Genomic DNA, 26,947 nt, shown 5'->3' with positions numbered 1-26,947 from the left:
TGCTAAGTGTTAAGTTAGAAACAAGTGAATAATGTTAGGACAAAGTGAAGAGAGCAAAATTAATTCTTTATGGATACTAAGTCACTGACATCTTGCCTTTATTTCATGCACTTTTTTTTTTACTTTAAAGAAAAAAAAACTACTTGTAAGAAGCTTATAACTCATTTCCCAATGTGATTTTCTCACATGGTTGGAAGTTCCTCAACCACAAATCTTTTGGAAAGCTAATGCCTAAAGTTTCCTAGATATACCATATTACTTCACACTTTCATGCCTCTTCCCATGCTGTTTACTATCTGGAATGCTTTTCCATCTCCTATTCAATCGTCCAAATTTTCATAATTATGGTGATGTTATGATATCTCTGGAAAAGTAAGGTATTTGCACTTTTATATTATCAAAGTACCTCCTCCCTTAGGGCAGTATATATGTAACTGTTTGCATTTCTAGATTCACAAAAACATGACCATGAAAACATGATACAAATACACATTGTCTACAAGAGACATCCTGTACAGTCAAAGACACAAGAAGGTTTAAAGAATGAAAAAGTATGTATTCTGTGAGAAGCAGTAACCAAAAGACAGCAAGAGAGGCAATATTAATACCAGACAAAATAGACTTTAAGACAAAATTTGAAGAAAAGTACCAAGACAAATAGGTGAGGACAGACATTCCTTTATTACATATTAGAATCATTGAGACTATGGGATTTCCCTGGCAGTTCTGTGGTTAACACTCCGGGCGTTCACTGCCAAGGGTCTGGTTCAATTCCTAGTTGGGGAACTAAGATACATGTACAGCCAAAACAAGAAAAAAAAGAAAAAAGAATCATTGATGCTAGAACCCCAATACTCAGAGACTAATTTTACTGGCATGGGGTAATGTCCAGGCATCAGTATATTTCAAAATAATTCCCCAGATGATTCTAATAAGCAGTCAGAAATAGTTAATTAAATCACCTAATTATAATATACCACTGAGATAGAAGGAAAAAATAAGACCACTTCTTTATTTAGGGTAAATGGAAGTTGTAACAGTAGGGGAATCCACCCTGAAGGCTTTTGATGACATGCTTACAGCTACAGGAGATGGAATCTTAATTTTAAAAGGTCCAAGAAGAGAATTAAGAGTTGACCCTTGAATAATATGGGGGTTAGGGGCACTGACCCTCCACAGTCAAAAATCTGAATATAAATTATAATGATCTCTTCATATCCACAGAGTTTCTCAGGTGGCACAGTGGTATAGAATCCACCTGCTGAGGCAAGAGACACAAGAGATGCAGGTCCGAGCCCTGGGTCAGGAAGATCCCCGGAGATGGAAATGGCAACCTGCTCCAGTGTTCTTGCCTGGAGAACCCCATGGACTGAGGAGCCTGGTGGGCTATGGTCCACAGGGTCACACAGAGTCAGACAGGACTGAGAACGTACATGCATGCTCCACATCCACGACTCCTCCGTATCTGCAGTTCTCCATCCACAGATTCAAACCAGTCCTGCATCACGCGGTATGGTAGTATTTACTACTGAAAAAAAAATCCCCATGTAAGTGGACCCACATAATTCAAGCTCATGTTGCTCAAAGGTCAGATGTATCTCTAAGGCTATTTCATTGTCTTAAGCAATGATAAATAGATGTTCAGGAAATAAATTCATGTTCAGGACAAGCAATCGTTATCTATGAATTTGTATTTTTTAACTTTCAATTTATTTCAGTAACTCATTAAAATACAAATTTTATAATAATGTTCACACTAATAAATTGGAACTTTCCAAAATAAAAAAGTATAAATGAGTAGAAAATCATTGCTATAATCTGACTCAGAAGCCTAAGTGTAAACGCTCAGACCACAACCATGATACTAAAGATCACATTACAACCCTAAGATCCTACTTGAGAGGACAGTACAGTTTTCAATAACCAGAGCTTTGAAGCCAGATTTACCTGTTTTTAAATTCCCACGACATCATAAACTATCTTTGTACCAAATTTTTTTCCAACTCCTTAATAATGTGTGACTTCAGGCAAATTACTGCTTCAGGCAAGTGGTAAAGTAACCGCTCTTTAAGACTCAGTTGCTTTATCCATAATGCAAAAGTAGCGATATACGCAGCACTGTTTATAATAGCCAGGACATGGAAGCAACCTAGATGCCCATCAGCAGATGAATGGATAAGGAAGCTGTGGTACATATACACCATGGAATATTACTCAGCCGTTAAAAAGAATTCATTTGAATCAGTTCTAATGAGATGGATGAAACTGGAGCCCATTATACAGAGTGAAGTAAGTCAGAAAGATAAAGAACATTACAGTATACTAACACATATATACGGAATTTAGATAGATGGTGGCGATAACCCTATATGCAAAACAGAAAAAGAGACACAGAAATACAGAACAGACTTTTGAACTCTGGGGGAGAACGTGAGGGTGGGATGTTTTGAAAGAACAGCATGTATATTATCTATGGTGAAACGGACCACCAGCCCAGGTGGGATGCATGAGTCAGGTGCTCGGGCCTGGTGCACTGGGAGGACCCTGAGGAGTCGGGTGGGGAGGGAGGTGGGAGGGGGGATCGGGATGGGGAATACATGTAACTATATGGCTGATTCATGTCAATGTATGACAAAACCCACTGAAATGTTGTAAAGTGATTGGCCTCCAACTAATAAAATAATATAAAAAAAAAAAAAATAAAAAAAAAATAAAAATAAAAAAAAAAAGTAGCGATATAATAGCAATACAGAGTTGTTATAAGGCTTAAATAATCTTGGCAGAAAGCCTGATTCAACAATAAGTTTTAATAACTATAACATTATTACTAAAGACATTTTACCTATAAAATTATGGTAAAGGTGCATACTCCAAAGTCCCTTTGTCTTTGTTTTTAATACTTTAAGTTTGTTTCTATAAAAGACATGAATGAAGAATATAATTAAGGTTGAAAGGGAGGTCCAAAATATGGGAAAATAGGAAAGAAAAAGGATGAGACACAGAAATCATGGTGAATCAAATCAGATAAATGTAAGAAAAGAAGATAGGTTACAAAATGAAAGGGTCATCAAGGCAGAAAGCAAGACAAGGACAAACCAGTTGATCAGTTAAAATTTATAGAACAAAAATTCTCTAAATTAAGGAATATTATAGAATGTCTGGATTCACAAGCCAGTCCAAGATAGTATGACTGGAGATGTTTATTTTATGATTCTAATAAAGTAAAGCTTGGTAAGACTTTCATGGGAGTATAAATGAAGCTCCATTATATTTCTGATTTGACAAAGTTCTTCAATGTGTTACAATCTTGCTATATACCAAAACTCCAAACACAAAAAACAGATTACAATTTGGAATAATTCATTCTATCTAATTATTTTTTTCCTAAAAGACTTCTAACATTTAAACAGTGAGGAAATGGTACATATTTATTTGCAGAACCAACTGTGAGGACACTTGGGACAAAAGGATCAGGAAAGTATCAAAGTAAATTTCCTGATACATCCAGAATTTCAAATGCCAAAGTTTTACAACCAATACTCTGTTAATTTCCCTGTAAAATACTGATTCTTAAAGACACATAAAATCACCCACTAGTAAGTAGGCTATTTTCCAGTATGTTCTCCCCAACCCTCTGTGCCCTAAGTAACCTAAGTAAATCTTTTAAGTTCTACCTTCAGTCAGTACATACTTTCCCATTTAAGAACATGGCATCTTTGTTCACCCAAGCTTATCCTCACCAAGATCTGGGTCTCTACCTCCAAATCGGATCTTTTTTTTTTTTTTTAATTTATTTATTTATTTATTTTACTTTACAATATTGTATAGGTTTTACCATACATTGACTTGAATCTGCCATGAGTGTACATGTATTCCCCATTCTGAACCCCCCTCCCACCTCCCTCCCCATCCCATCCCTCTGGGTCACCCCAGTGCACCAGCCCCAAGCACCCTGTCTCATGCATCAAACCTGGACTGGCAATTCATTTCACATATGATAATATATATGTTTCAATGCCATTCTCCCAAATCATCCCACCCTCGCCCTCTCCCACAGAGTCCAAAAGACTGTTCAATACATCTGTGTCTCTTTTGCTGTCTCACATACAGGGTTATCACCAGCTTCTTTCTAAATTCCAAATATATGCGTTAGTATTGGTGTTTTTCTTTCTGGCTTACTTCACTCTGTATAATAGGTTCCAGCTTCATCCACCTCATTAGAACTGATTCAAACGTATTCTTTTTAATGGCTGAGTAATATTCCATTGTGTATATGTACCACAGCTTTCTTATCCATTAATCTACTGACGGACATTTAGGCTGCTTCCATGTCCTGGCTATTATAACAAATCAGATCTTAAATCAGTACACTTGAACTTTGAAGCCAGTGTTAACACCAATATTCTAACAATTCAAGCCTACTGCCATCACTATGTCACTTGGCCCGTGTCCCAGCCTTCCCTTAGGATAATTAGATCAAGGAAGCCATGACTATCCTTGGGTGAAAGAATTTAATTCAATGTAATGTCTTCATCAACCTGTTAACAGAAAAGCTTTTAATATTTATTTGGCTGTGCCTGATCTTAGTTGAGGCACACAGGGTTTTTAGTTGCAGCATGCAAACTCTTAGTTGTGACATGTGGGAATCTAGTTTCCTGACCAGGACCCACTGCATTGGGAGAGTGGAGTCTTAGCCACTGAACTATCAGGGAATTCTCCAGAAAAGTTTTTAGATTCACCTAACCTAAGAGAGAAGAGCAGTAAAAAAGGTGTGTGTAAAATTACATAAATATTGAGGAAACTACTGCTTTTATTTTTCATTCACAAGACAATTATTCTGGTTTTAAAAGTGTTCTCAAACACAAAGAAAATCGTCTGAGAGTTACCTTCATTTACAACTTTTTTTTTTCCTGTAAAGGGCCAGACAGTAAATACTTGAGGTTTTGTAGACTACACATTTTTGTCACTATCAGTCACCTCTGACACTTTAGTGTGAAAGTTACTATTAACAATATGTAAACAAACTAACATGGCCATTAACCAATAATACTTCATTTACAAAAACAGCCAACTGGCCTGGAAAAGGTCAGCTTTCATTCCAATCCCAAAGAAAGACAATGCTAAAGAATGCTCAAACTACCACACAACTGCACGCATCTCACATGCTAGCAAAGTAATGCTCAAAATTCTCCAAGCCAGGCTTCAAGAGTACGTGAACCGTGAACTTCCAGATGTTCAAGGTGGATCTAGAAAAGGCAAAGGAACCATAGATCAATTGCTAACACCCGCTGGATCATCAAAAAAGCAAGAGAGTTGCAGAAAAACATCTACTTCTGCTTTACTGACTATGCCAAAGCCTTTGACTGTGTGGATCACAATAAACTGCGGAAAATTCTTAGAGAGATGGGAATACCTGACCACCTGACCTGCCTCTTGAGAAACCTGTATGCAGGTCAAGAAGCAACAGTTAGAACTGGACATGGAACAACAGACTGGTTCCAAACAGGGAAAGGAGTACATCAAGGCCATACATTGTCACCCTGCTTATTTAACTTATATGCAGAGTACATCACGAGAAACGCTGGACTGGATGAAGCACAAGCTGGAATCAAGATTACCAGGAGAAATATCAGTAACCTCAGATATGCAGATGACACCACCCTTATGGCAGAAAGTGAACAAGAACTAAAGAGCCTCTTGATGAAAGTGAAAGAGGAGAGCGAAAAAGCTGGCTTAAAACTCAACATTCAGAAAACTAAGATCATGGCATCCAGCCCCATCACTTCATGGCAAATAGATGGGGAAACAATAGAAAAAGTGATAGACTTGATTTTGGGGGGCTCCGGAATCACTGCAGATGGTGACTGCAGCCATGAAATTAAAAGATGCTTACTCCTTGGAAGAAAAGTTATGATCAATCTAGACAGCATATTCAAAAGCAAAAACATTACTTTGCCAACAAAGGTCTGTCTAGTCAAAGCTTTGGTTTCTCAGTAGTCATGTATGGATGTGAGAGTTGGAATACAAAGAAAGCTGAGTGCCGAATTGATGCTTTTGAACTGTGGTGTTGGAGAAGACTCGTGAGAATACCTTGGACAGCAAGGACATCCAACCAGTCAACCCTAAAGGAAATTAGTCCTGAATATTCATTGGAAGGACTGATACTGAAGCTGAAACTCCAATACTTTGGCCACCTGATACGAAGAACTGACTCACTGGAAAAGACCCTGAAGCTGGGAATGATTGAAGGTGAGAGGAGGAGGAGATGACAGAGGATGAGATGGTTGGATGGCATCACTGACTCAATGGACATGAGTTTGAGTAAGCTCCGGGAGTTGGTGATGGACAGAGAGGCCTGGCGTGCTGCAGTCTATGGGGTTGCAAAGCATTGGACATGACTGAGCAACTGAACTGAACTGGTCCACTCCTGCATTAGACTATCACAGACTAGGCTTTAACTTCCAATTGTATGCATTCATTTTAAATACTACATCTAATTAAGTGGGACACAGAATCTGGTTAACTCAAGTGCTATCATTAACCAATATGGCATTCACTTTCCAACTATCAATGGAAAGAGTGTCATTCTCGTACTCACTCAGTCGTGTCCAACTCCTTGCGACTCCATGGACAATACAGTCCATGGAATTCTCCAAGCCAGAATACTGGAGAGGATAGTCTTTCCCTTCTCCAGGGGATCTTCCCAACCCAGGTCTGCACTGCAGGCAGATTCTTTACCAACTGAGCTATCAGGGAAGCCCCCTCTCATACGGTGGGTAAATGCTTATTTGAAAGTTTACTTTAAACAAGATTTAGTTTTAGAACACAACATGGTCTTATAATAAACTTGGAAAAAACTATTCACCTCATAAACACTACCCCTGCCCTCAAGAAACTTAAGAGTCTCATAGGCTAGACCATGTGCAGAAAGTGTTGTGAATATAGGGTACATGTGGAGTAGAAAGATGGAAATGGTTAACTTGAGAGAGAGAGGAAGGAAGCAGAATAAATTACACATGTATATTTGGTCCTTAAAGATCAGATTAATGATGGGCAGGAGTACAGTGAGCAGGAAAGGAAAGGGAGAAGAATATTCAACTCAGATAGGAGGATGAAGAAAAGGCATTAAAGATGTGAAACCACCTTTCATACCTTCAGACTTGGGAGATTTGGGTGGATGATGGTAATATTCATGGTGGGAGATAATTCAAAATTAAAAGTAAATAGAGCAACAACTTGATTTTTTCTTTGATAAAGCCTCTTATAAGACTAGTTTTCTTAATTCTTTTTTTTCTTTTTTTGGAGATATAACTGACATGCTGTTTAGTTGCTAAGTTGTGTCTGGCTCTTTTGTGACCCCATGGACTATATATAGCGTGCCAGACCCCTCTGTCCATGGGATTTCCCAGGCAAGAATACTGAAGTGGGTAGCCATTTCCTTCTTCAGGGGATCTTCTTGACCCAGGGATCGGACTCAGGGATCGAACCTGCGGATCCTGCATTGCAGGTGGATTCTTTACCTCTGAACCATTCAGTGAAGCCCATGATTGACATACAACATTATATTAGTTTCAGATGTACAACATGATTCAATATTTATATATATTGTGCAATGAGCAAAAGCTAACATATATCACCACATTGTTATAAATTTTTTTCCTGCAGTGAGAACTTTTGAGATGTACTCTCTTAGCAAGTTACAAACATATAAAACAGTATTATTAACTATAGTTACCATCTTATACATTGTATCTCCATGATTTATTTTATAACTGGAATTTTATACCTTTTGACTACTTTCATCCATTTCACTTCTGGTATAAGACTACTTTTAAATATTTTTTCTGTGGTTACTGAAGACATACATAATTAGCACTGAAAGTGAAATGTGGAAAAATACAAGACACAAAGAAAAATAAAAACCTATTAGTCACACCATCCAGAAAATTACTAAGATAAAATTGTACAAATACAGAAAAAAAAGAGGATAAATACAAAGCTAAGCAAATTGTATAACAAAGTTCATGAAAAATATGAATCATTTCAGCATATACAGTATACTTATTTGCCCATACAATAACTTAAAAAAAAGAAAAATCATTACTTCATTGTCTATCTTTGCTGCTAACTGTGAGCTCCATAAGGGCAAGGATCTTATCTATTTTGCTCATTAATGTATCACCTGTGTATAGTGCATTTAGCACACAGTACATAATCAATTGACAATTGTTGAAAGAATCTATAATCCTTTTTTTTAATGAGACTCCAGATTATTCTCTCAAGCAATAGATATTTCAAAAATTCTAAAATTAAAAGTAGAAAACACACTGATACCCTTTGTAATGGGATCTGTCACAAAAGTAAAAACAGACAACAAAAATAAAATGAAAAATACTCAGACACAGCAAATTAAGACTACTAAAAAAAAAAAAAATTATGACTATAACCACCAAGGATAGAGTCAAACAAATTTTAAATCCAGGAACACATATAAATATCTTTCTTGAATACATGATTCATGTTAACATGTACTTTGGGTCTGAATTTTTCCAACTTTTCCACACTGTATGATACTGTACATCTCACCATAAAGTTATCAGAGATAATTTCAGTCCATTAACTTATAGACTAGAATTCATAGACTACTAACTTCAGTTGATAAAATCCCACAGAAAAAAAGTAAGTATTTGAATGGTGTTAGTAACTCAATCTCAGTTTTGTTACTTACTTCTTACTAGACTAGAAAATCCTTAAAAGAAGAGTACAGGACTTCCCTGATGGTCCAGTGATTGGGAGCCCATCTGCCAACGCAGAGGACATGGGTTCGATCCCTGGTCCAGGAGGACTTCTCATGCTGTGGAGCAACTGGGCTCGTGCACCCTAACCGCTGAGCTGCAACCACTGAGCCCACACACCCAGTGACTGAAGTCTGCTACACCTAGAGCCTGTGCTCCGCAACAAGAGAAGCCCGCGCATCAGCAGACCCCGCACACTACAACTAGAGGAAGACCACACCCAGCAACAAAAACCTAATGCAGCCAAAAATAAAATAAATAAATTTTTTAAAAAGGAAAGGTTTCATTTTTTTCTTTAAATAATCACCATAGGGAATTCCCTAGTCCAGTGGTGAGGACTCTATGCTCTCATCGGCAAGTACTTGGGTTCAAACCCTGGTCTGAAAACTAAAATCCCCCAAGCCGAGTGGCCAAAAAAAAGAGGGTATTTTTCAAAATAAATAATCACCATAATGATTACTGTAATTAAAATATAGCAAATATTCACTACACATATAAGCAAAAGTAGTAGCTAATAAATGCTTGTCTTCCTTACTGAGAATTTAAAAACACAGATAAATTTCAAGGCAAACTTCTTAGTAATTAAAACAACAAGAAAGTCAGTTTTCATTAACAAGCCTAATTTAGCCAGAAAATTCCTTCTGTCCCTAGTACCTCCAGTTCTGGGACAAGACCAACAACCTCTCTCCAATCCTCTATAACTTTCGATTACCTCAACTCTGTGATATACCAAAAATGATGAAGAAGAAATACTTCTCTCTCTTTCCCTCTAATAATGAAGAACATCTCTTCTTTCAAAGGTAGAAGAACTGAAACTGGACATTTCAACCAAAGAAGGCTCTGGTTCCAGCAATGCTACCACCAACAGTCTACCACTGTGGATCCATGCAACTCCTGGCACATGTACCTGGTAAGATCTTTTGCTCAAAGTAACAGATGGTGACTCCAGTTACAGTAAAGTCATCTTTCTAATTTATGAATGAACCTAAAAACTACTGTCACACAATTCAGTTATCACTAACAGAAGAGAACATATTAAGTTACAGTCACAACTCTAGTTAAAACAAAAAAAGTATATCCTTTTATAAATACTTGACATTTTGACAAGAGTTCCAATTTCAAATCATTAAAAAAAAAAACTCAAAACACAAATCAAACCTAAAATTGCTCTAAAAATTAAAACTTAAAAACCCCAACAAACCAAAAACCTCATTATTCAACTTATTTAGTACTTTACAATAACCCAGTCAACCATATACATACACAGCTTAGTAGACTGTTATTGCATGCATGCTAAGTCGCTTCAGTCGTGTCCGACTCTGTGTGACCCCACGGATGGCAGCCCACCAGGCTCCTCCATCCACAGGATTCTCCAGGTAAGAATACTGTTATTAGATAAATATAACTTCTCAATCAGTACCCATACTAAGACTACCTTTAAAGGATGGAAAAGTATATTTTCCTCTTGAAGAAGAAAGTCCTCTGGAGAAGAGGGAATATACTGGGGAGCCTAGGATGTTGGTAATTCCACAAAGCCAATGTCAACTTTTATTCATATTCATACCCCCGGATCAACCACCACTCATCAAGAGGACGCTGGTGAAGTCCATACAGAGCACCGAATTGCGAGGGTTACATTAGACGAAGAACTGGGAGGGCTACAGTGTCAGTTGGCACACCCTTTTCCTATTCTAATTAATATCACTATGAAATCTAAATAAGATTCTAGTGAAAACTATATAAGCTTGGGCACTGAACAGCTGAATCAACCTCCTGAACCTTAGTTTCTATACTTGCCAAATGGGAATAACAGTACCAACCTCAGGGTGTAGCTATAAGGAATAAGGAGATGTTTGCACACAGTAAATGTTCAGTAAGTGGTAGCTATTATTATATCCTTAAGACTAAAAAAGTAGTTTATAAAACCAAATTTGGGACTTCCCTGGTGGTCCAGTGGCTGAAACTCTGCACTCCTAATGTAAGGGGACTGGGTTCAATCCCTGGTCACGGAATTAGATCCCAAATGCCACTAAAAATCCGTCATGCCACAATGAAGAGTGAAGATTCTACATGCCACAACTAAGGCCCAGTGTGCCAAATAAATAAATATTTTTTAAATAAAATAAAAATTAATAATTGACACTATAGGGGATAAAGGAAGCATTCTAAGCTGAAGCCATAATGTCAAAATAAGACTTATAAACAAAAACTTAAGGGAAAGATCATAAAGTGCCTAAATAAGAACAATATAGAGAAATGGTCTTCTCCAAAGATGTTATGGTGTTGATATACCTACCACAATAAATGACTAGGTGAAAAATAACTGGCAACTCAGAAGAGTATACTTTACAAACTTTTTAAGGTATAATCACACCAGAAAAAACCAAGTTTTATACAACAGGATTCTTTCAACAGCACTAAGAACTGCCTTTTAAGAATATTAAAATGTATACAGAGCAAAATTCCTTTGATTACAACAAAGACTATCTCCCAAGAGCACAAAAGCTCAACATTATACTGTGCTTAAAGTCCTTTCTCACCACATGCTAAAAATTAACATTTTCAGTCCAACTGCACTTTTGTGTCTTTTACCTCATAAATACCTTTAATAAAATTTGTAACACAAGAGTATTTCAGGAATTCTCTGGGGTTCAGTGGTTAGAACTTGGCACTTTGACTACAGTGCCCAGGTTCAATCCCTGGTAGGGGAAATAGAATACATACGGTGTGTAGTAGGGGGAAAAAAAAAAAAAAAATATATATATATATATATATATATATATAAGTACTTAGTTTATGAAAGGACTTTTGAACATTTCATTTGATCCTCAGATACTAACTTTATTTCCTCAAGAAACCAAGGTCCACAGAAATGAAGTAATTTTCCCCACAAACTACATATTAATATTACACTATTCAAGAGGCTGATTCAGCTGTCCTGAGATAATCAGCAAAACATTTAGTTCAACTATATCCAATGTCTTTTAACTCTTTCTAGTACACCACAACTCCTTCTCCAAGACTCTGTCCAAACATTCTTAGTTGGAGCAGTATTATCAATTATTACAAGTAGGTTAACCATCACTAAAGGCCTGAAATCACCTCCCTGCACAGCATTTCACCTGCAGAGACTTCACTTCCCAAGTATCTTGAATTGTGTGACACTGATTATTATTCTTAGATCAACTGATGACAAAATCTATTATCATAGTTGAAACTTTACCAACAATAATGCGTGGCTGAACCCACTGGTATATTCTCTTGGCGTGCATTATTTCTCATTTTTAACTTAGCTAGTCACCCACTATTCAATACTAGCTAGAAAGTAACATGAAGTATTAGACTGACCCTGATATTTTTTTTCTTGTTTCTAACAAAAGCCAAATGCAGAGGCCAAAACACTTATAAGGAATGGAGAGTCAAGCAATCTTATATACCACCCAAAATACAGTGCCATGACATAAAATTTATGCCTGCATTTCAACTTGGCTGAAATATCATATATTCCAAAAACAAGTTACCAGCAATCCCTTTCCTCAAATTCCCACATTTTTCTTATAGGTACATTACCATCATTTCCCAAGATATCCTAAAAGTAACTTACAAGGCATACGTCCTTCAAAATGACTATTTCCATAAAAAATGTAAATACAATTTGATAACCATCAAATCGTAACTACTATATTGGGGAGTTTAACTTTTTAAGAAATTCTGCAAGAAGTCTTTATATAATGTAACCTTTTGCTGGCCGGAGCTTTTTAATGGTGGAGGAGATTTGGGCAGGTAAGGAGAGATATTTGCCTGTACCATAATTGTTGTATTCATGTGAGTCTTTGGTAGCCACAACATAATTTACTCTCTAGGTAATATTTTGGACAACTTCACACTTGGGCTCTCCCTAGCAATGTAAATGTATTCTATTAACAGAAACTCCATTCCCATGGAGAATTGAAAACACCCGGATTTCTTGAAAAGGAAATAGCTATCTGTTTTGCACAATACCCAGTCCACACTGTGGCCACCTAATACGCATAAAAAAGGGGAAAAAAGGACCTATTTGGACAACGTTTCTTCTTCAGCCACGGGCTGTTCCCAGATAAAGGCTATGCTCAGAGTACAACAACAACAAAAAACCCTTCTCTGAAAAAGAGAGGAAAGATCGGGAATAAACAGGGAGTGAGTGTACGCGCTCAGTGAGGGCTGAAGGCAGCAGGCGCGGCGCGGAGATGCTCCAGCGAAAAGAACCAGCAGCAGCAAGCAGCAGCAGGAAGTTTCAATGGGCCGGGCGGAGCATGCGCCCTGCACCCGCGCGGTGGCCTTATGTGGAAGGAGCACCACTTGCGAACACCAATAATAGACCGGCGGCACCAGAGAGAGAAACATGAGCAACAAGCACCTTCTTCAACTGTTTCCCCCTCCGTCTGAGCCCCTCCTCCATCCTACATGCTAAACACCCCACCCTACCCTTCAAATGGGAGGGCGACTTCTTCCCCTAAGCCTTACTGCCAGAATGAAGGGGGAAGGGACTGGAAAAGTGGAAAGATGCTTTTCTATTATTTGGGGGGGGGGGGGGGGGAGGGGGGAGGCAGGAGGAGGAAAACTATGGGGGATGAGAAATTAACCCTCTGCCCACCAAAGCGGAGAAGCAAAAGCGACTTCACCACCCCCGCAAAGTGAGAATGTTAGAGGACCCCCTTCCCCTGAAGGAGCAGCAAACCTCCCGACTCATAGGAAGGAGTTTTGGGGGTTAAAGCGGCCCTGGAGGGGAAGGGAAAGGAGACCTGAGCCGACTCTCTCTCGGGGGAGTTCCCACTAGAGGGAGGGAGAGATGAAGTGTCCTCTGGCCCCCGCCCACCCAGGTGGAGGGAGAGAAAGGGGCGCCCAGAGAAGACGAGCCCAGCCTCCCCCGAGATAGTAGGGAGGATGGTGGGAGGAGGGGAGGGAGCGAGGGAGGGGTAGAGGAGAAAAGCGCAAAGCTGGCCGGAACCTGCGCTCCCCTTCCTCCGCCACCGAGAGGGAGAAGGGGTGAGGGACCCGGCCCACACCGCGGGGTAGCAGCCCCGGGTGCGGCCGACCAGCACAATGATCCCCCCCACCCCCCGCGCCCAGCCCAGACCCAGACCACGACGCCCCCACCTCTGCTGGGCGACGGGCGGAGTTGGCCCTACGGGGCCTCCGCCCCGCCTCCTCACTGCCCGAGACCCCCGGGGGCTGGGCGGAGGAGACGGGCCGCGCGGAACTGCGCCTCAGCGGGAGGACAGAGCCGCGGAGGCCCGGGGTGTCTGTGGGGAGCAGAGAGAAGGAGCAAGCCAGGGCCGCTTCCCGCCGGGCGTTCGGGCCCCCTCGCTTACCTTCTCCGTTGCCGACGTCCGGCGGCGGAGCTTGCAGCACCCGCTCGAGCTCCGGGAACGGCAACTCAGGCAGGTCAAGCAGCGGCCCGTAGCGCTCCAAGAAAGAGCAGACTACGGCGAAGTTGGGACACGAACCCGGGCAGCCCGGAGGAGCCATCGCCGCCGCCGCTGCCGCCGCCGCCGCCATTTTGAACTGGAGGATGGAGGAGGAGGAGGCGATGGGGGGGTGAGGGGAGTTGGGGTGCCGAGGAACAGCAGGGCAACCTTACAGACGACAGGAGGCGCTAGCAAGTGGGCGCCCCTGCGGATCCGGGCGTCTCAGGCACGGCGCCGCGATCCCACAATACAACGGCGGTCCAGAGCAGTCGAGAACCCAGTCAGACGGAGGAAAGAGAGGCGCTCCGTGCCTTTCACTTTCCTCCCTCTTCCCGCTCCTCCCACTTCGGGCTTGCCACTGCCTCGTGTGACAGGGGGAATGAAAACAAGGGCTGCGGGGCAGGGAGGCGGGGCTGGAAGCTCGGGAGGCGGGACTTTGGGGGGCAATGACCAATAGACTTGAAGGGGCGGAGCTTCGCTTGAAGACTGGCCGAAACATTCTTTTCCGGGCGGGGCGAGTCGGGGGGGGAGAGCGTCTAGCGGAGACCGCCTGAGCAAAGGTGAAAGGTAAAGCGCTGAGCGGTTTGAGATCGCCGCTCCTCGGAGGGTGTCGGGTAAGTTTGGGGGGCCACTCGTGGGACTGCAACTGGCCACCAGATGGTCGGGAAGCTGAGGAGAGCGAATAAAGAGGAGAAAAAGAGCAGAATAGAAAAAAAAAACACACACAAAAACGATTCTGAGGAAAAATTGGAGAGGGGAAAAGTAGAGACGTGCCCTGAGTTGGGAATTGGGATGGAAGCTTTGTAATGAAGGAGTCTCTGTGAAGTTTGCTGAGGTACAAGTACTGCACCTGCTTGAAAGCAGTGTCTGAGAACTGGGGGACAAGGGCCTGATGGAACGAGATTCTGCCGGGATCTCCAGTCTGAGGAGTTGGGGCCGTGGTAGGAAATCCGGGGTTTGAAGGGACCAGGCTCTTCTCAGGGAGCAACGTTTGAGAGGATTGGGCCCTCCTGAGTTTGCCAGGGTGAAGGGCGAGGGGCCCTGTTAAGGACTGAGATCTTAGGGAGCAATATCTGTAGCGGAACCAAGATCGAGGGTGGACTAGGACTGCACTGCACCTGGTAGGAAATTTGTTGCAAGGGCAAAAAGTTTGTTAGAAGACAGAGTTCTGCTTCGTTGGGAGAAGGAGTGAGCTTCTTTGTGGGAGAGGTTCCCACAAAGAAGCTCAGAAAAACCATAAGTAATGCAAAGCAGAATGCAGCTTGGGATATAATGTGCATTATGGTTGAGAGTCTGGACTTGGAGTACAGCAAGACTTGTCCTAACAGAACCACTTCACGACATGGGGGAAGATTTTTTCATTTCTTTGAACCTCTGAAGTTGGGGGGGGGGGGCGGTGACGGTAGTACCTACATCATAAGATTTTACTGTATAATTCACAATAAATTGATTAGCACAATGCCCTGGCACATTGTGAGTGAAAGTCGCTCAGTCGTGTCTGACTCTTTGCGACCCCATGAACTGTCCAGGGAATTCTCCAGGCCAGAATACTGGAGTGGGTAGCCATTTCCTTCTCCAGTGGATCTTCCAACCTAGGCATCCAACCGGGGTCTCCTGCATTGCAGACAGGTTCTTTACCAGGGAAGCCCCTGTCACATTGTAAATACTTAAAAAATATTGCTTGCTACTATTGAAGAAAATTCCTAAAATTTAGATTGAATTCAGTTGTTTGTAATTGATAGTTTACTACTTTGAGCCAAAAATTGCAGTGTGCATTTAAAATTTATATATTATCTACTTAATAAAAGAATTTCAAAGTATAATATAAATCATAGGACAATTTATAATTAAAAGGAAAATAAAGAAATATATGGCATCATCAACTCAATGGACATGAATTTGAGCACATTCCGGGAGATAGTGAAGGACAGGGAGGCCTGGTGTGCTGTAGTCCTTGGGGTCACAAAGAGTCAGACATGACTGAGCAACTGAACAACAAAAAAAGAAATATATAGGCAAATAATTATATTGGGAACAGAGAAAATGATTACCACATTAAAAATTAAATTTTCCACATTTCTAGGTAAAAAAGGGAAAAACCATAACGTTCTATGTCAGACTACTAACTAAGGAAAGAATTCTCATTTATCAAGACAAAGAAAAATTTTATATTATAAGAGGAATTTATTAACTAGAATACTGATTCTTAATCCTGAATAATATACCAACCCTTTTTAAAGGAAAAAAATGTTCTTTTAAAATTTACAAATACTCTTGAGAATTCCAGTTTAAGAAGTACTGATTAAATAAAGTCTACACAACAATGTGATTGTCCTTCATGCCATTGAACTATGTGCTTAAAAATGGCTAAAATGTTAAGTTTTATATTATATCTATTTTGCCACAATAAAAAAGTTTTTTAAAAAAGAAAAGTCTCACTTTAGGAATATTTCTATGGTGATGAATTATCCTAGCAAAAGAGAAGTTTTAATTTAATGTGTGGTAAAATGTTATAAGCAACACCAAAATGAAACAGTACTAAACTAAAACATACATTGTATAACACAGGGAATATAGCCAGTATTTTATAGTGAATTTAAATGTAGTATAACTTAAAAATTGTGAATCACTGTGTTGTGCACCTGAAACATATAAAACTATACATCAATGATACCTCAATTTAAAAAAAAAAAACTAAAATATATTGATAGAACTCTCAAACTCCCAACTCAAACTCTCAAACTCTACCTGGGCTCCTGAACTCATCAGTTTTGCAAAGATACAAAAATCTTCATAAGATCATAACTTAATTGACCTTAAATGAAAGGCAGGTACACAATATTAAATAAAATTGAATCTTTATGAGTGAATTTTGATGGGGAGAAAAACCTTCAAACCAAAAGAAAGACTTATATCATTTAATAACACTACCCCTGCCTCTTTCCTATTTCTTCACTTTCAGCTTTTCCAGCACCTTACCTGCTCTCTTGGGATTGTAAAAATAGCTTTCAAAAAACAGCTTTATATAATTTTTTCTCTTCTCAATGCTGACACTGTTACTCAAGGGGGGCCTGATAAATAAGGTTAGAGTTTCTGCCTTTTCTAATCAAGATTGGCATTAGAACAAAGTCCTTGGGCATCAAAAGTTATATCCACCCAAAAGATAAGAGATGTTTCATTACAAAGCAAGGTTTAGGTCAGATGTTCACTAAGTCTATTCTTAGAAAAAAATAAATAATAAGCACCCATAATACCACATCTCTTCTTTCCTTGGGCCAAAAGAATTTGTGGGTTATGGGGAAGGAAAAAAAAAAAAAACACTTAAGTTTTCATTCAGAATTAATAACCAGTTTATTCAAAATACCAAAAAGAAACAACAAATGCTCATCAGAAGAATGGGTAAGTAAATTGTGATATAATCTTTCAACAGACTACTGCTCAGACTGATACACACTGATACATATTACAACATTCATGAATCCCAGAAGCATTCTGGGTGAAAGAATAAAGACACAAAAGAGTAGGTACTTAATTTCAACAACATGAAGGTCTAACCAATACGTGGGAACAGAAATTAAAAGCTACTTTTGATCTTAGAAGGGGATTGATTAGAAGGTTGCACAAGGGAAATTTCGAGGTACATTCGGTATCATGTTTGGCAAGTTTATACATTTGTGAAAGTCTTTGAACTCAATAATATCTGCACTTAATTGAATATAATTATGCTTTAATTTTAAAATTTAATGACTTAGCCTTCAATTTTCTCAAATTACATTGATAAGAATCTGCCTTGTAACAGAATAATTTACACATATTTCCATCTCACCAACATACTATCTTTGCATTTGTTGCACAATTTTTTTTAACAGATATTATAAGCCTGTCAAATGTATATTGAGGTGAATTGGATTCGATCATAGAGCCAGTTTGGGAATTCCTAGTTGGTGATGAACAAATTTACTTGGTGAAAGTCGCTTAGTCATGTCTGACTCTTTGCAACCTCATGGACTATACAGTCCATGGAATTCTCTAGGCCAGAATACTGGAGTGGGTAGCCTTTCCCTTATCCAGGGGATCTTTACTTAGGTTTGTTAAAACTCACTTTTAAAACAATACTTTTAAAAGTATGTGTTATATGTAATGAAAAAGCCAGTATCAACAGATGTAAGAATCTCATGTTCTTCAAAATAGTTTCTTAGGAAAATATATGAAAATAAGAAGTAATATAAACAAGATTTAATCCAGCCATTTTCTGTTTCTTTCTCTTAATGATAACTGAATTCTCTGTTGCATAGAATTCTATTCATTGAAGAATCACTTTTGGAAGTGTCTTACCATCTTTTTTCTTAAGAGTTAGCATCTGTCTATTCTTACTTCTTAAAAGCATGGATGAAATTGATGAATTATTTCTCAGGTGAAATGATTATTTTTACTGAAAGAGAAATTATGTTGGCTTTTTTGTAGAAATGTATAAATTTGTCCTAGTATTAATATGGAAGTGCAAGGAACCCAGAATATCCTAAACAGTTTTTTAAATGATCAACAGAGTTGAAGGTTTCACCCTTCCTGGTTTCAAAAAAAAGAGAAAATTTTATAGTTAATTGCATGTCTTCTCTCTCTAGTGTAATATTAACTGTTCATCAAGAATCATGTTTTATAAACTTATGTCTTCCTCCCATAGAACCAAAAACAGTGTGTTTATGTCCTTTGTTATATAATGCATTTAAAAATGGATTAGTAGTTATTAATATTAGGTAGAAATATCATTTGTTATTGTCTTTATTTGTAGATTAAATACAGTTTAAGGACAGGTATGAGGTACCAAATTAACAAGGGGTGAAAGTGAAGTGACTCAGTTGTGTCCGACTCTTTGTGGCCCCATGGACTGTATGTAGCCTATCAGGCTCCATCGTCCATGGGATTCTCCAGGCAAGAATACTGGAGTAGACCCAGGGATCAAACCCAGGTCTCCCACATTGCAGGCAGATGCTTTAACCTCTGAGCCACCAGGGAAACAAGTGGTAGACATGGTTAATTTTGTGTGTCAGCCTGGCTGGGCTATAGTACTCAGTTAATCCAAACAAATACTAACCTAGGTGCTGCTATGAAGGTGTTTTGTGATCTAGTCAACATTTACAATTAATTGAGTTTTAAATAAAGGAGATGATCCTCAGTACTTTTGGAAGCCCTCATTCAATTAGTTGAAAGACCTTTAAAGGAAAAGTGAGGTTTTCTTGAGGAAGAAGTAACACGTCAATACTGCAGTGACAATTTCTGCCTAAGAGTCAGCAACCTGCCAGCCTGCGCCCACAACTGCATAAGCCACTTCTGTGAAATAAATCTGTTAATATATATGGTCTACTGGTTCTGTTTCTCTGGAGAACCCTGAGTGATACAAGCCCCTTTTCGTTACTATACTTATCAATGCTAGATGATTCTTTTTTGAAATGTCTCTTTATTGAGATTCTATATTCATTGAGTCATTGTCACCATAATTTTTAAAACATTACATTAGTTTTTAAGTATAGTGATTCAGTGCTTTCACAAATTATACTCCACCAACAGTTATTACAAGACAATGGCTATGATTCCCTGTGCTATAGAAAGTCTGAATTTGGATTCTTCCCCTACATTGTTGTTCTTAGTTTGGTTCTGTTTAGTCACTTGCCTAAACTAAATCTGGAATTCTGTCTCCCTTGGAATGTGTAGCCACTGAAGTCTATATTAAGGGCTTTTCTTTTTTTCTTGTTTTGTTTTCTTTCTTTTTTTTTCTTATTTTCTTCTTTTTTTTTTCTAGGTACATAGTTTATATTTATCCCACTTGAATATACAAGATAAATAGAAATCTTACGTGGGGGCTTGTATGTCACTGGTATCTTAGGCTGCTAAGGAATTAAAATAATTGCTCAGAGTCCCAGTAACAGCTTACTAAATCCTCCAACAGTTTTTTTAAAAAAGGGAAAGTGGTTGCTCAAAATAGACCTACCTAGATTTGAACCAGGTCTACTTTCAAACTCCATGTTCTTAAATGCTAGACTACAACAAAGTGTATCACTATCATATTTCTGCTTTGGTTCAAACTTGACAACAAAACAGCTACAAACTTGATCAGTGTTCCTAACAGCAGCGATTCACAAGTCTGCTGCTCCCAGTCCTCGGCATGTCACTCTTACCTTGGAGTTCATCCTAGTTTAACAATTTCGCTACTTTTCCTTTTGGTATTAGTACAAAACACAAAGCAGAAGATCCAAATTTTACTTCTTTCCAAGCATCAGTGCATACCAGCTTAGCATGAAGTTCCTCTTCCGGATACTCCTTCAGGCAGAAGGGAGCCTGCTAACATGTCAGCTCCAACAGCCAGTGTAGAATCATCTTCTGACCGTAACGCACCTGAAAGGCTTGCTGTTCCCTCCAGCTAAGTGCTGCATAAACCTTGTTGTTGAGTAAATCTTGCTCAGTTTTTAAGTCTGTGGCATAGGTTTGCAGGGTCAACAAAACACTATCCCGAAGAAGCTGTCTCCATGATGCTTTGAGTTTGGGGATATCTGTGATTGTCAGGCTGTCGTCTTTGCTTTTATCATCTTCCCATCCATTCTGGTCTTTAAATTCTCTGAACTCCTCAGCAGGCATGCACAGTACCTTGATTGTAGCGGCCAGTTCCTCTTCAGTCAGTACCTCTTCACGCCCAATCACGAAGGCTCCCTCTTCCCCTACCATCTCCAATTTGCATAAGAAATCCCAGCGTTCATACAGTAGGAGCCTTTCAGCTTCAACTTTTGTTCCCTATAACGCGACTTCACGAACAGTCACCATCTGAATGTCAGCTGTGTCATTCATGTTGTTGGGATATTATTTTCTTTCTTCTTTTTTTTCCCTTTTTCTTTTTCTTTTTTTTTTTTTTTTTTGGTCATGCCATGCGGCTTGTTGGAACTCCCTGACCAGGGATTGAACTTTGGGCCCGAGCAGTGAAAGCACCAAGCCCTAACCACTGGACCACCAGGGAATTCCCCTTGTTTTCATTGTTAATCTTGGCTTCCTAGGGGTCTCCTATGTGCCTGTATAGCATAGTGTCCAGCCAAAGATTAATCAAAAATTGTGTTCAAACATCTCAAGCCAATAAGAGTTACCCTCTCCACTGATCTAATCAGTGTGTGCTGGGGAGTACATTCAGTGTTCAGGCCGTTTTCATTTCCTTCCTGGTACTCATATTCTTCTGAGTCCTCCAGAGCCCCATTACCTCTTCACTTTGTATGTTCTGTAGGCTCCATTAGCCCAGACATTTCCATGATTTAGGCCTATTCCTGTCTTTGATGCATATGCTCACAGCCTTTGTTCCACTCTGGATACTAGAAAGCTTATCCAGCACCCTTGGGCTGGATCACCTTTGGGAATTCCTTTCAATCCTGGCCTAGTCTGACAATCCAATTGTTAGCTCCAAATAGGCTCACAGTAATGTAGAAGCAGAGCCACCTGCCATCCATGTTTATTTGCCATTGAGATCACCAGGTTAACTGATTATGCTCTAAATCAAGTAAGTTTCCTCTGCCTTAGCAGCAAGACTTGGTTTTCATGTCCTGCCCCAGTCAAGTTGAACCTCTAAGCCAACAGAACTGATATAGGGGTATGGGTGTACTCCCAGACAAGAACAACAAAATATCTTACTGTTCTTATCTGAAATTCATTAGTTTTCACAAATAGGCATTTCTTCAGTTTGAAGTATGTCTATATTTCTGGAGTGCCAAATCATTATTTTGACATTTTTGTCCGGCTCTCCTTCCTTTGGGGGAAAGGATTTGTCAACCTCCTCATTCCATCATGCTGAGGTAAATCTCCACCTTTAATTTTATTTAATTACTTTTAAATTTTTTGGCTGCATGGTATGGTATGTGTGATCTTAGTTCCCTGACCAAGGATCAAACCCATGCCCCCTGCATTGGGAGTGTGGAGTCTTAACCACTGGACCACCAGAGAAGTCCATTCACCTTTATCTTTCAAAAAATATCCTGAGAATTCCCTCCAGAGTCTGAGAGGTAATTGTAGTATCTAGTTTCCATGGTTGAATGAATCAAGATCCCAAGAATAACATTTTACTTTTTTAGGCCTTTACAGAAGAAGTGACAGCCACATAAATGGGAAAGAAAGATGCTTCTTAACTCATAGAGGGCCAGGGCTTACTATATTTTGTATATAGCATTATATTTTAAAATATATTCTATTTATAGTATAGCTCCAGTATTTTGGAGCTATTTCAAACTTACTTTAAAACTGATTAATTATATTTTTCCTTTAATTTCAGAGTTCAGTTAAGTTCCTTATGTCATCCCCTGAAATTTCTTCGCTCTCATGGGGGCAAATGAAAGTACAAGGCTCTACAAAAATCTATAAGGACTGCAAAGTGTGGCCAGGGGGAAGTCGGGATTGGGATTGGAGAGAAACAGGAACTGAGGTAAGCTATTAGTGTTTGGTTGAAACTGTAAGGCTGGCCAAGTAATTTCCAAACTCCTAAGCCTTAATGACCAAGTTCCAAGTGAAAAGTAACTATTTCTTTCATTCTCTCCCTCTCTCTTTTTCTCTCGATATAATACACATACCATTAATATCACCATTAAACTTTTAAAATATGAAATACAATAGACTTTTTGTCATAACCTGTACCATAACTACCATTATTAACTCTAGGACATATTTATCATCCCAAAGGAAAGCCCATAACCATTAGCAGTCACTCCCCTTTCTTCCCTCTCTCCAGTTCCTGGCAACTACTACTTTCTGTTTCCCTAGATGTACCTATCCTAGACATTTCAAATAAACAAATTCATTCAGTTCTCTTAAGTACATACCTAGGACTGGAAATTCTAGGTCATATGGTAACTCTGATTCACCTTTTGAGGAACTGCCAGACTGCTTTCCAAATTAACTGTACCATTTTACATTATAGATGTTAGGAATGTATGATGGTTTCAATTTTTCTAAGTTCCTCCTCACCAACACTTACTCTTATTTGCTTGGCTTTTGCTTTTATTACACCATCCTAGTTAATGTGAAGTGTTATCTCATTGTGATTTGAAGTTGCATTTCCATTATATTACACATCCTCCAGTATTCTCAGTGTACCATGCTCAAAGTAGTCTCCATTCTGTGAGTGGCGGTTGGTTAAAAGAAGGGAACCTGCAACTCACCTCCACACTCACATGGGACTTGGCTTCAGCAATAGATAGCTGCAGGCAGTATCAGAAGCACTGATATACTGATTCTTCCAGGAAGAAGGTCTTATAGCTGGTAGCACAGACAAGGAATAGCCCTTGACTGTAGCAAACTGAAGTGAGTTTCCACCTCAATGGACTAGGAGGGGGAGGCAGGTAGCAGTCTTTCTTAAAGTATCAGATTCTCACCTTTCCTACCAAATATTTCTATTTTTTTCTTAAATACTTATTTCTTAGTTTGCTCTTTCCTCTTTGGGCCTTTCCAAAGTCTTAAAAAAAAATTTATATATTTATTTGGCTGTGCAGGATCTTGGTTGTAGGAACTCTTAGTTGCAGCATGTGGGATCTAGTTCCCTGACCAGGTATTGAACCCAGGGCTTCCTGCACTGGGGTAGAGTCTTAGCCACTAGACCACCAGGGAAGCCCCTTTCCATAGTGTTTGAATGATTGGGGTTAAAAAAAAATCTTTTTAGGTTGTTTTTTGGTTTGTTTGTTTTAATAATTTTAAGCGTGGGTAGTGGAGCTCCTCATGCTCTAATGATGGAAGTTGATCCTTCCATTTTGAAGGATAGTTTTGCTGGATATACAATTTGTGGTTGACAGTCTTTTTCTTACAATACTATGAAAATGTCATCCCACTTTTTTTGATGTTACTGATTACTAATGAGAAATCAAATGTTATTAAGGTTTCCTTGAACTTGACAAGTCACTTCTCTCTTGCTGCTTTCAAAATTCTCTTTAGCTTTTGACAACTTGACTATGATAACATCTATCAATACATGCGGATCTCTTTGAGTTTATACTGCTTGGAATGTATGGAACTTCATAAATGTGTAGATTGTTTTTCATCATCAAATTTGGGAAATTTTCACCAATTACTTCTTCAAATATTCCTTCTGCCCCTTCTGTCTTTCCTCATCTGTGAAAACTGTTAGGAGTATGTTATGGGGGCTTTCTGTGTGTTTTTCGTAGAGGTTTTTGGTGTCCTACAGGTCTCTGAGGCTCTGTTCATTGTTTTCATTCATTTTTCTGTCCCTTTTTTCAGATTGGATCATCTCAATTTACGTATCTTTCAGTTTTGCTGATTCTTGCCTACAGTTATGCCCCTTTAGTGTAATTTTCATTCAATATTGTACTTTTCAGCTCTAGAATTTCCTTTAAAAAATGATTTCTGTTTATTGTTATTCTCTAGTTAGATACATTCTTCTTCTTTTTTTTTAGATACACTCTTACACTATCCTTTAATTCTTTAAATATGTTTTCCTGAAAAACAATGACAGAAGTTTCCTTATATGCTTGAAACCAGCAAGGGTTCTACTTTGGGTTAAGGGGCTCTGTATGCAATTTGGGGTATGCAGTCAACATTTAGCCAGACAGTTTAAAATTCTGCTTGATCCTTGCTTATGAAGACTCTCAAAGTTACCCAGGATTGTGACCTTAGGGCCTTCTCAGGTCATTTCTGGGCATATGCACAACCCTGGACATGTGTATGGCCTTTTCAATACCAAGGTTCATATCTGAGCTTTTCAAAGCCTCCTATAAACATCTCATTTTTTTATTCTTTTCGTGTTAGTTTTTTAGAACCTCTCACTTGCCCTGTCGTCTACTGCCTCAGGCAGCTGCATTGCTAAACAATTGTCTCTGACTGTTTTTGACAACCTTCTCCAGGAGAAAAGATGGGTTGCACTGGTGAGCTCCAACTTAGATCAAGTAAAGTCTATGAGTGGGGTCTTCCATGGAACCACCAGACGGGTTAAATAATGACAGTTTTCTAGGAATGGGTGTTTGAAGAAGCTTTAATGCATTATTCTATCTTGGGTGATTGCAAAACTGGGGGTTTTCACTATGATTCCAGGTTTTTGCTATTCAAGGTGACCACAGAAGTGAGAATGGGGTAGTGGGATGTGTTAAAGACCCCATTATTGAGTTATTGTTAATTTCTCCTTTTATGTCTGTTAACATTTGCCTTATATATTGAGGTGTCCCTATTTTGAGTAATACCTATGTTTTTAAATTTGTTGTTTCTTTTTCTTGAGTTGATCCTTTGATTATTACGTCCTTCTAACAGTATTTATTTACTTTTATAATTTTTATTATTTTTTGGCTGCACCACGTGGTATGCAGGATTTGTGTTCCCCAACCAGAGATCAAATCTTTACCCCCTTAGTGGAAACTCAGAGTCTTAACCACTGGAGCACCAAGGAAATCCCAGCAGGCTTTAAAGTCTACTTTCTCTGATATAAGTATTGCTTCTCTGGCTTTCTTTTGATTTCCATTTCCATGGAATACCTTTTATCATTCCCTCATTTTCAATTTGTATGTGTCTCTAGATCTGAAATGATTCGTCTCTTGTAGGCAGCATATATATGGGTCCTGTTTTGTATCTATTCAGCCAGTCTGTGTCTTTTGATTGGAGCATGTAGTTCATTTACATTTAAGCTCATTATTGATGTATGTCCCTAATACCATTTTGTTAATTGTTTCGGATTTGTTAGTGAGGTCTTTTTTCCCCTTTCTTCTTTTGCTCTTTTCTCTTATGATTTGATGACTGTCTTTAGTGTTATGTTTGGATTCCTCTTTCTTTTTTGTGTGTATATCAGAGATGTTTGTTTACTGTAAGGCTTTTATATATTTATATATATATGTACACACACTGTTAAGTCACTTCAGTCATGTCTGACTGTTAGCAACCCTATGGACTGCAGCCCACCAGGTTCCTCTGTCCATGGGATTCTCCAGGCAAGAATACTGGAGTGGGTTGTCCTGCCCTTCTCCAGGGGATCTTCCCAACGCAGGGGTTGAACCCACATCTCTTGTCTCCTGTACTGGCAGGCGGGTTCTTTACCACTAGCGCCACCTGGGAAGCCCATATCTATCTATCTATCTATCTATTTATCTATGCTTGTTTTAAATTGTTGACCTCTTAATTTCAAATGCATTTTAGATAACCTGCATTTGTACTCTCCTCCCCTCACAATTACTTTTTGGTGTTTTTTTAATTTTTTCGCCATGTCACACCGCATGTGGGATCTTAGTTCCCCAACCAGGGATCAAACTCGTGCCGCCAGCAGTGGAAGTGCAGTCTTAATCACTGGACTGCCAAGGAGGTCCCACAATTACTTTTTTTGATATTATATATTTTACATCTCATTGTTTTGTGTCTCTGTTAGCCATTTATTGTGGATACAAATAATTTTACTATTTTTGTCCATTTAACTTCCCTAGTAGCTTTGTGTGTGGATGATTTCCTACCTTTATTGTATGTTTGCCTTTATCAATGAGCTTCTCCGTTTCATAATTTTCTTGTTATTAGTTGTGGCCTTTCTTTCTGCCTAGAGTAGTTCCTTTAGTGTTTGTTGTAGAGCTGGTTTGTTGGTGCTGAATTCTTCTAGCTTTTGCTTATCTGTAAAGTTTTGGATTTCTACATTGAATATGAACAGGAGCTTCATTGGGTAGACTATTATTTGGTTGTAGGTTTTTCCTCTTTCCTCACTTTAAGTGT

The 26,947-nt window shown here is 39.1% G+C and overlaps 2 protein-coding genes across 2 annotated transcripts in view; one reads left to right on the top strand and one right to left on the bottom strand.

Annotated features, from left to right (window-relative positions):
- Positions 1 to 14,539, bottom strand: part of RSF1 (remodeling and spacing factor 1) — a 148,184-nt gene extending 133,645 nt beyond the window's left edge. Inside the window, exon 1 of the mRNA XM_065937197.1 lies at positions 14,147 to 14,539. Coding sequence (XP_065793269.1) covers positions 14,147 to 14,333 — 187 coding nt within the window. The 5' untranslated portion in view covers positions 14,334 to 14,539. The remainder of the gene's footprint in view (positions 1 to 14,146) is intronic.
- A 180-nt stretch (positions 14,540 to 14,719) lies between these two features.
- AAMDC (adipogenesis associated Mth938 domain containing) overlaps positions 14,720 to 26,947 on the top strand; it is a 28,680-nt gene continuing 16,452 nt past the window's right edge. The window contains exons 1-2 of the mRNA XM_065937195.1: positions 14,720 to 14,856; positions 22,539 to 22,688. Coding sequence (XP_065793267.1) covers positions 22,557 to 22,688 — 132 coding nt within the window. The 5' untranslated portion in view covers positions 14,720 to 14,856; positions 22,539 to 22,556. The remainder of the gene's footprint in view (positions 14,857 to 22,538; positions 22,689 to 26,947) is intronic.

This window comes from Muntiacus reevesi, chromosome 5 (genome assembly GCF_963930625.1).
Source record: "Muntiacus reevesi chromosome 5, mMunRee1.1, whole genome shotgun sequence".
Taxonomy (NCBI): Eukaryota; Metazoa; Chordata; class Mammalia; order Artiodactyla; family Cervidae; genus Muntiacus; species Muntiacus reevesi.
Note: the sequence above shows the minus strand (reverse complement) of the source record. Positions and strands in the feature narration are given on the sequence as shown.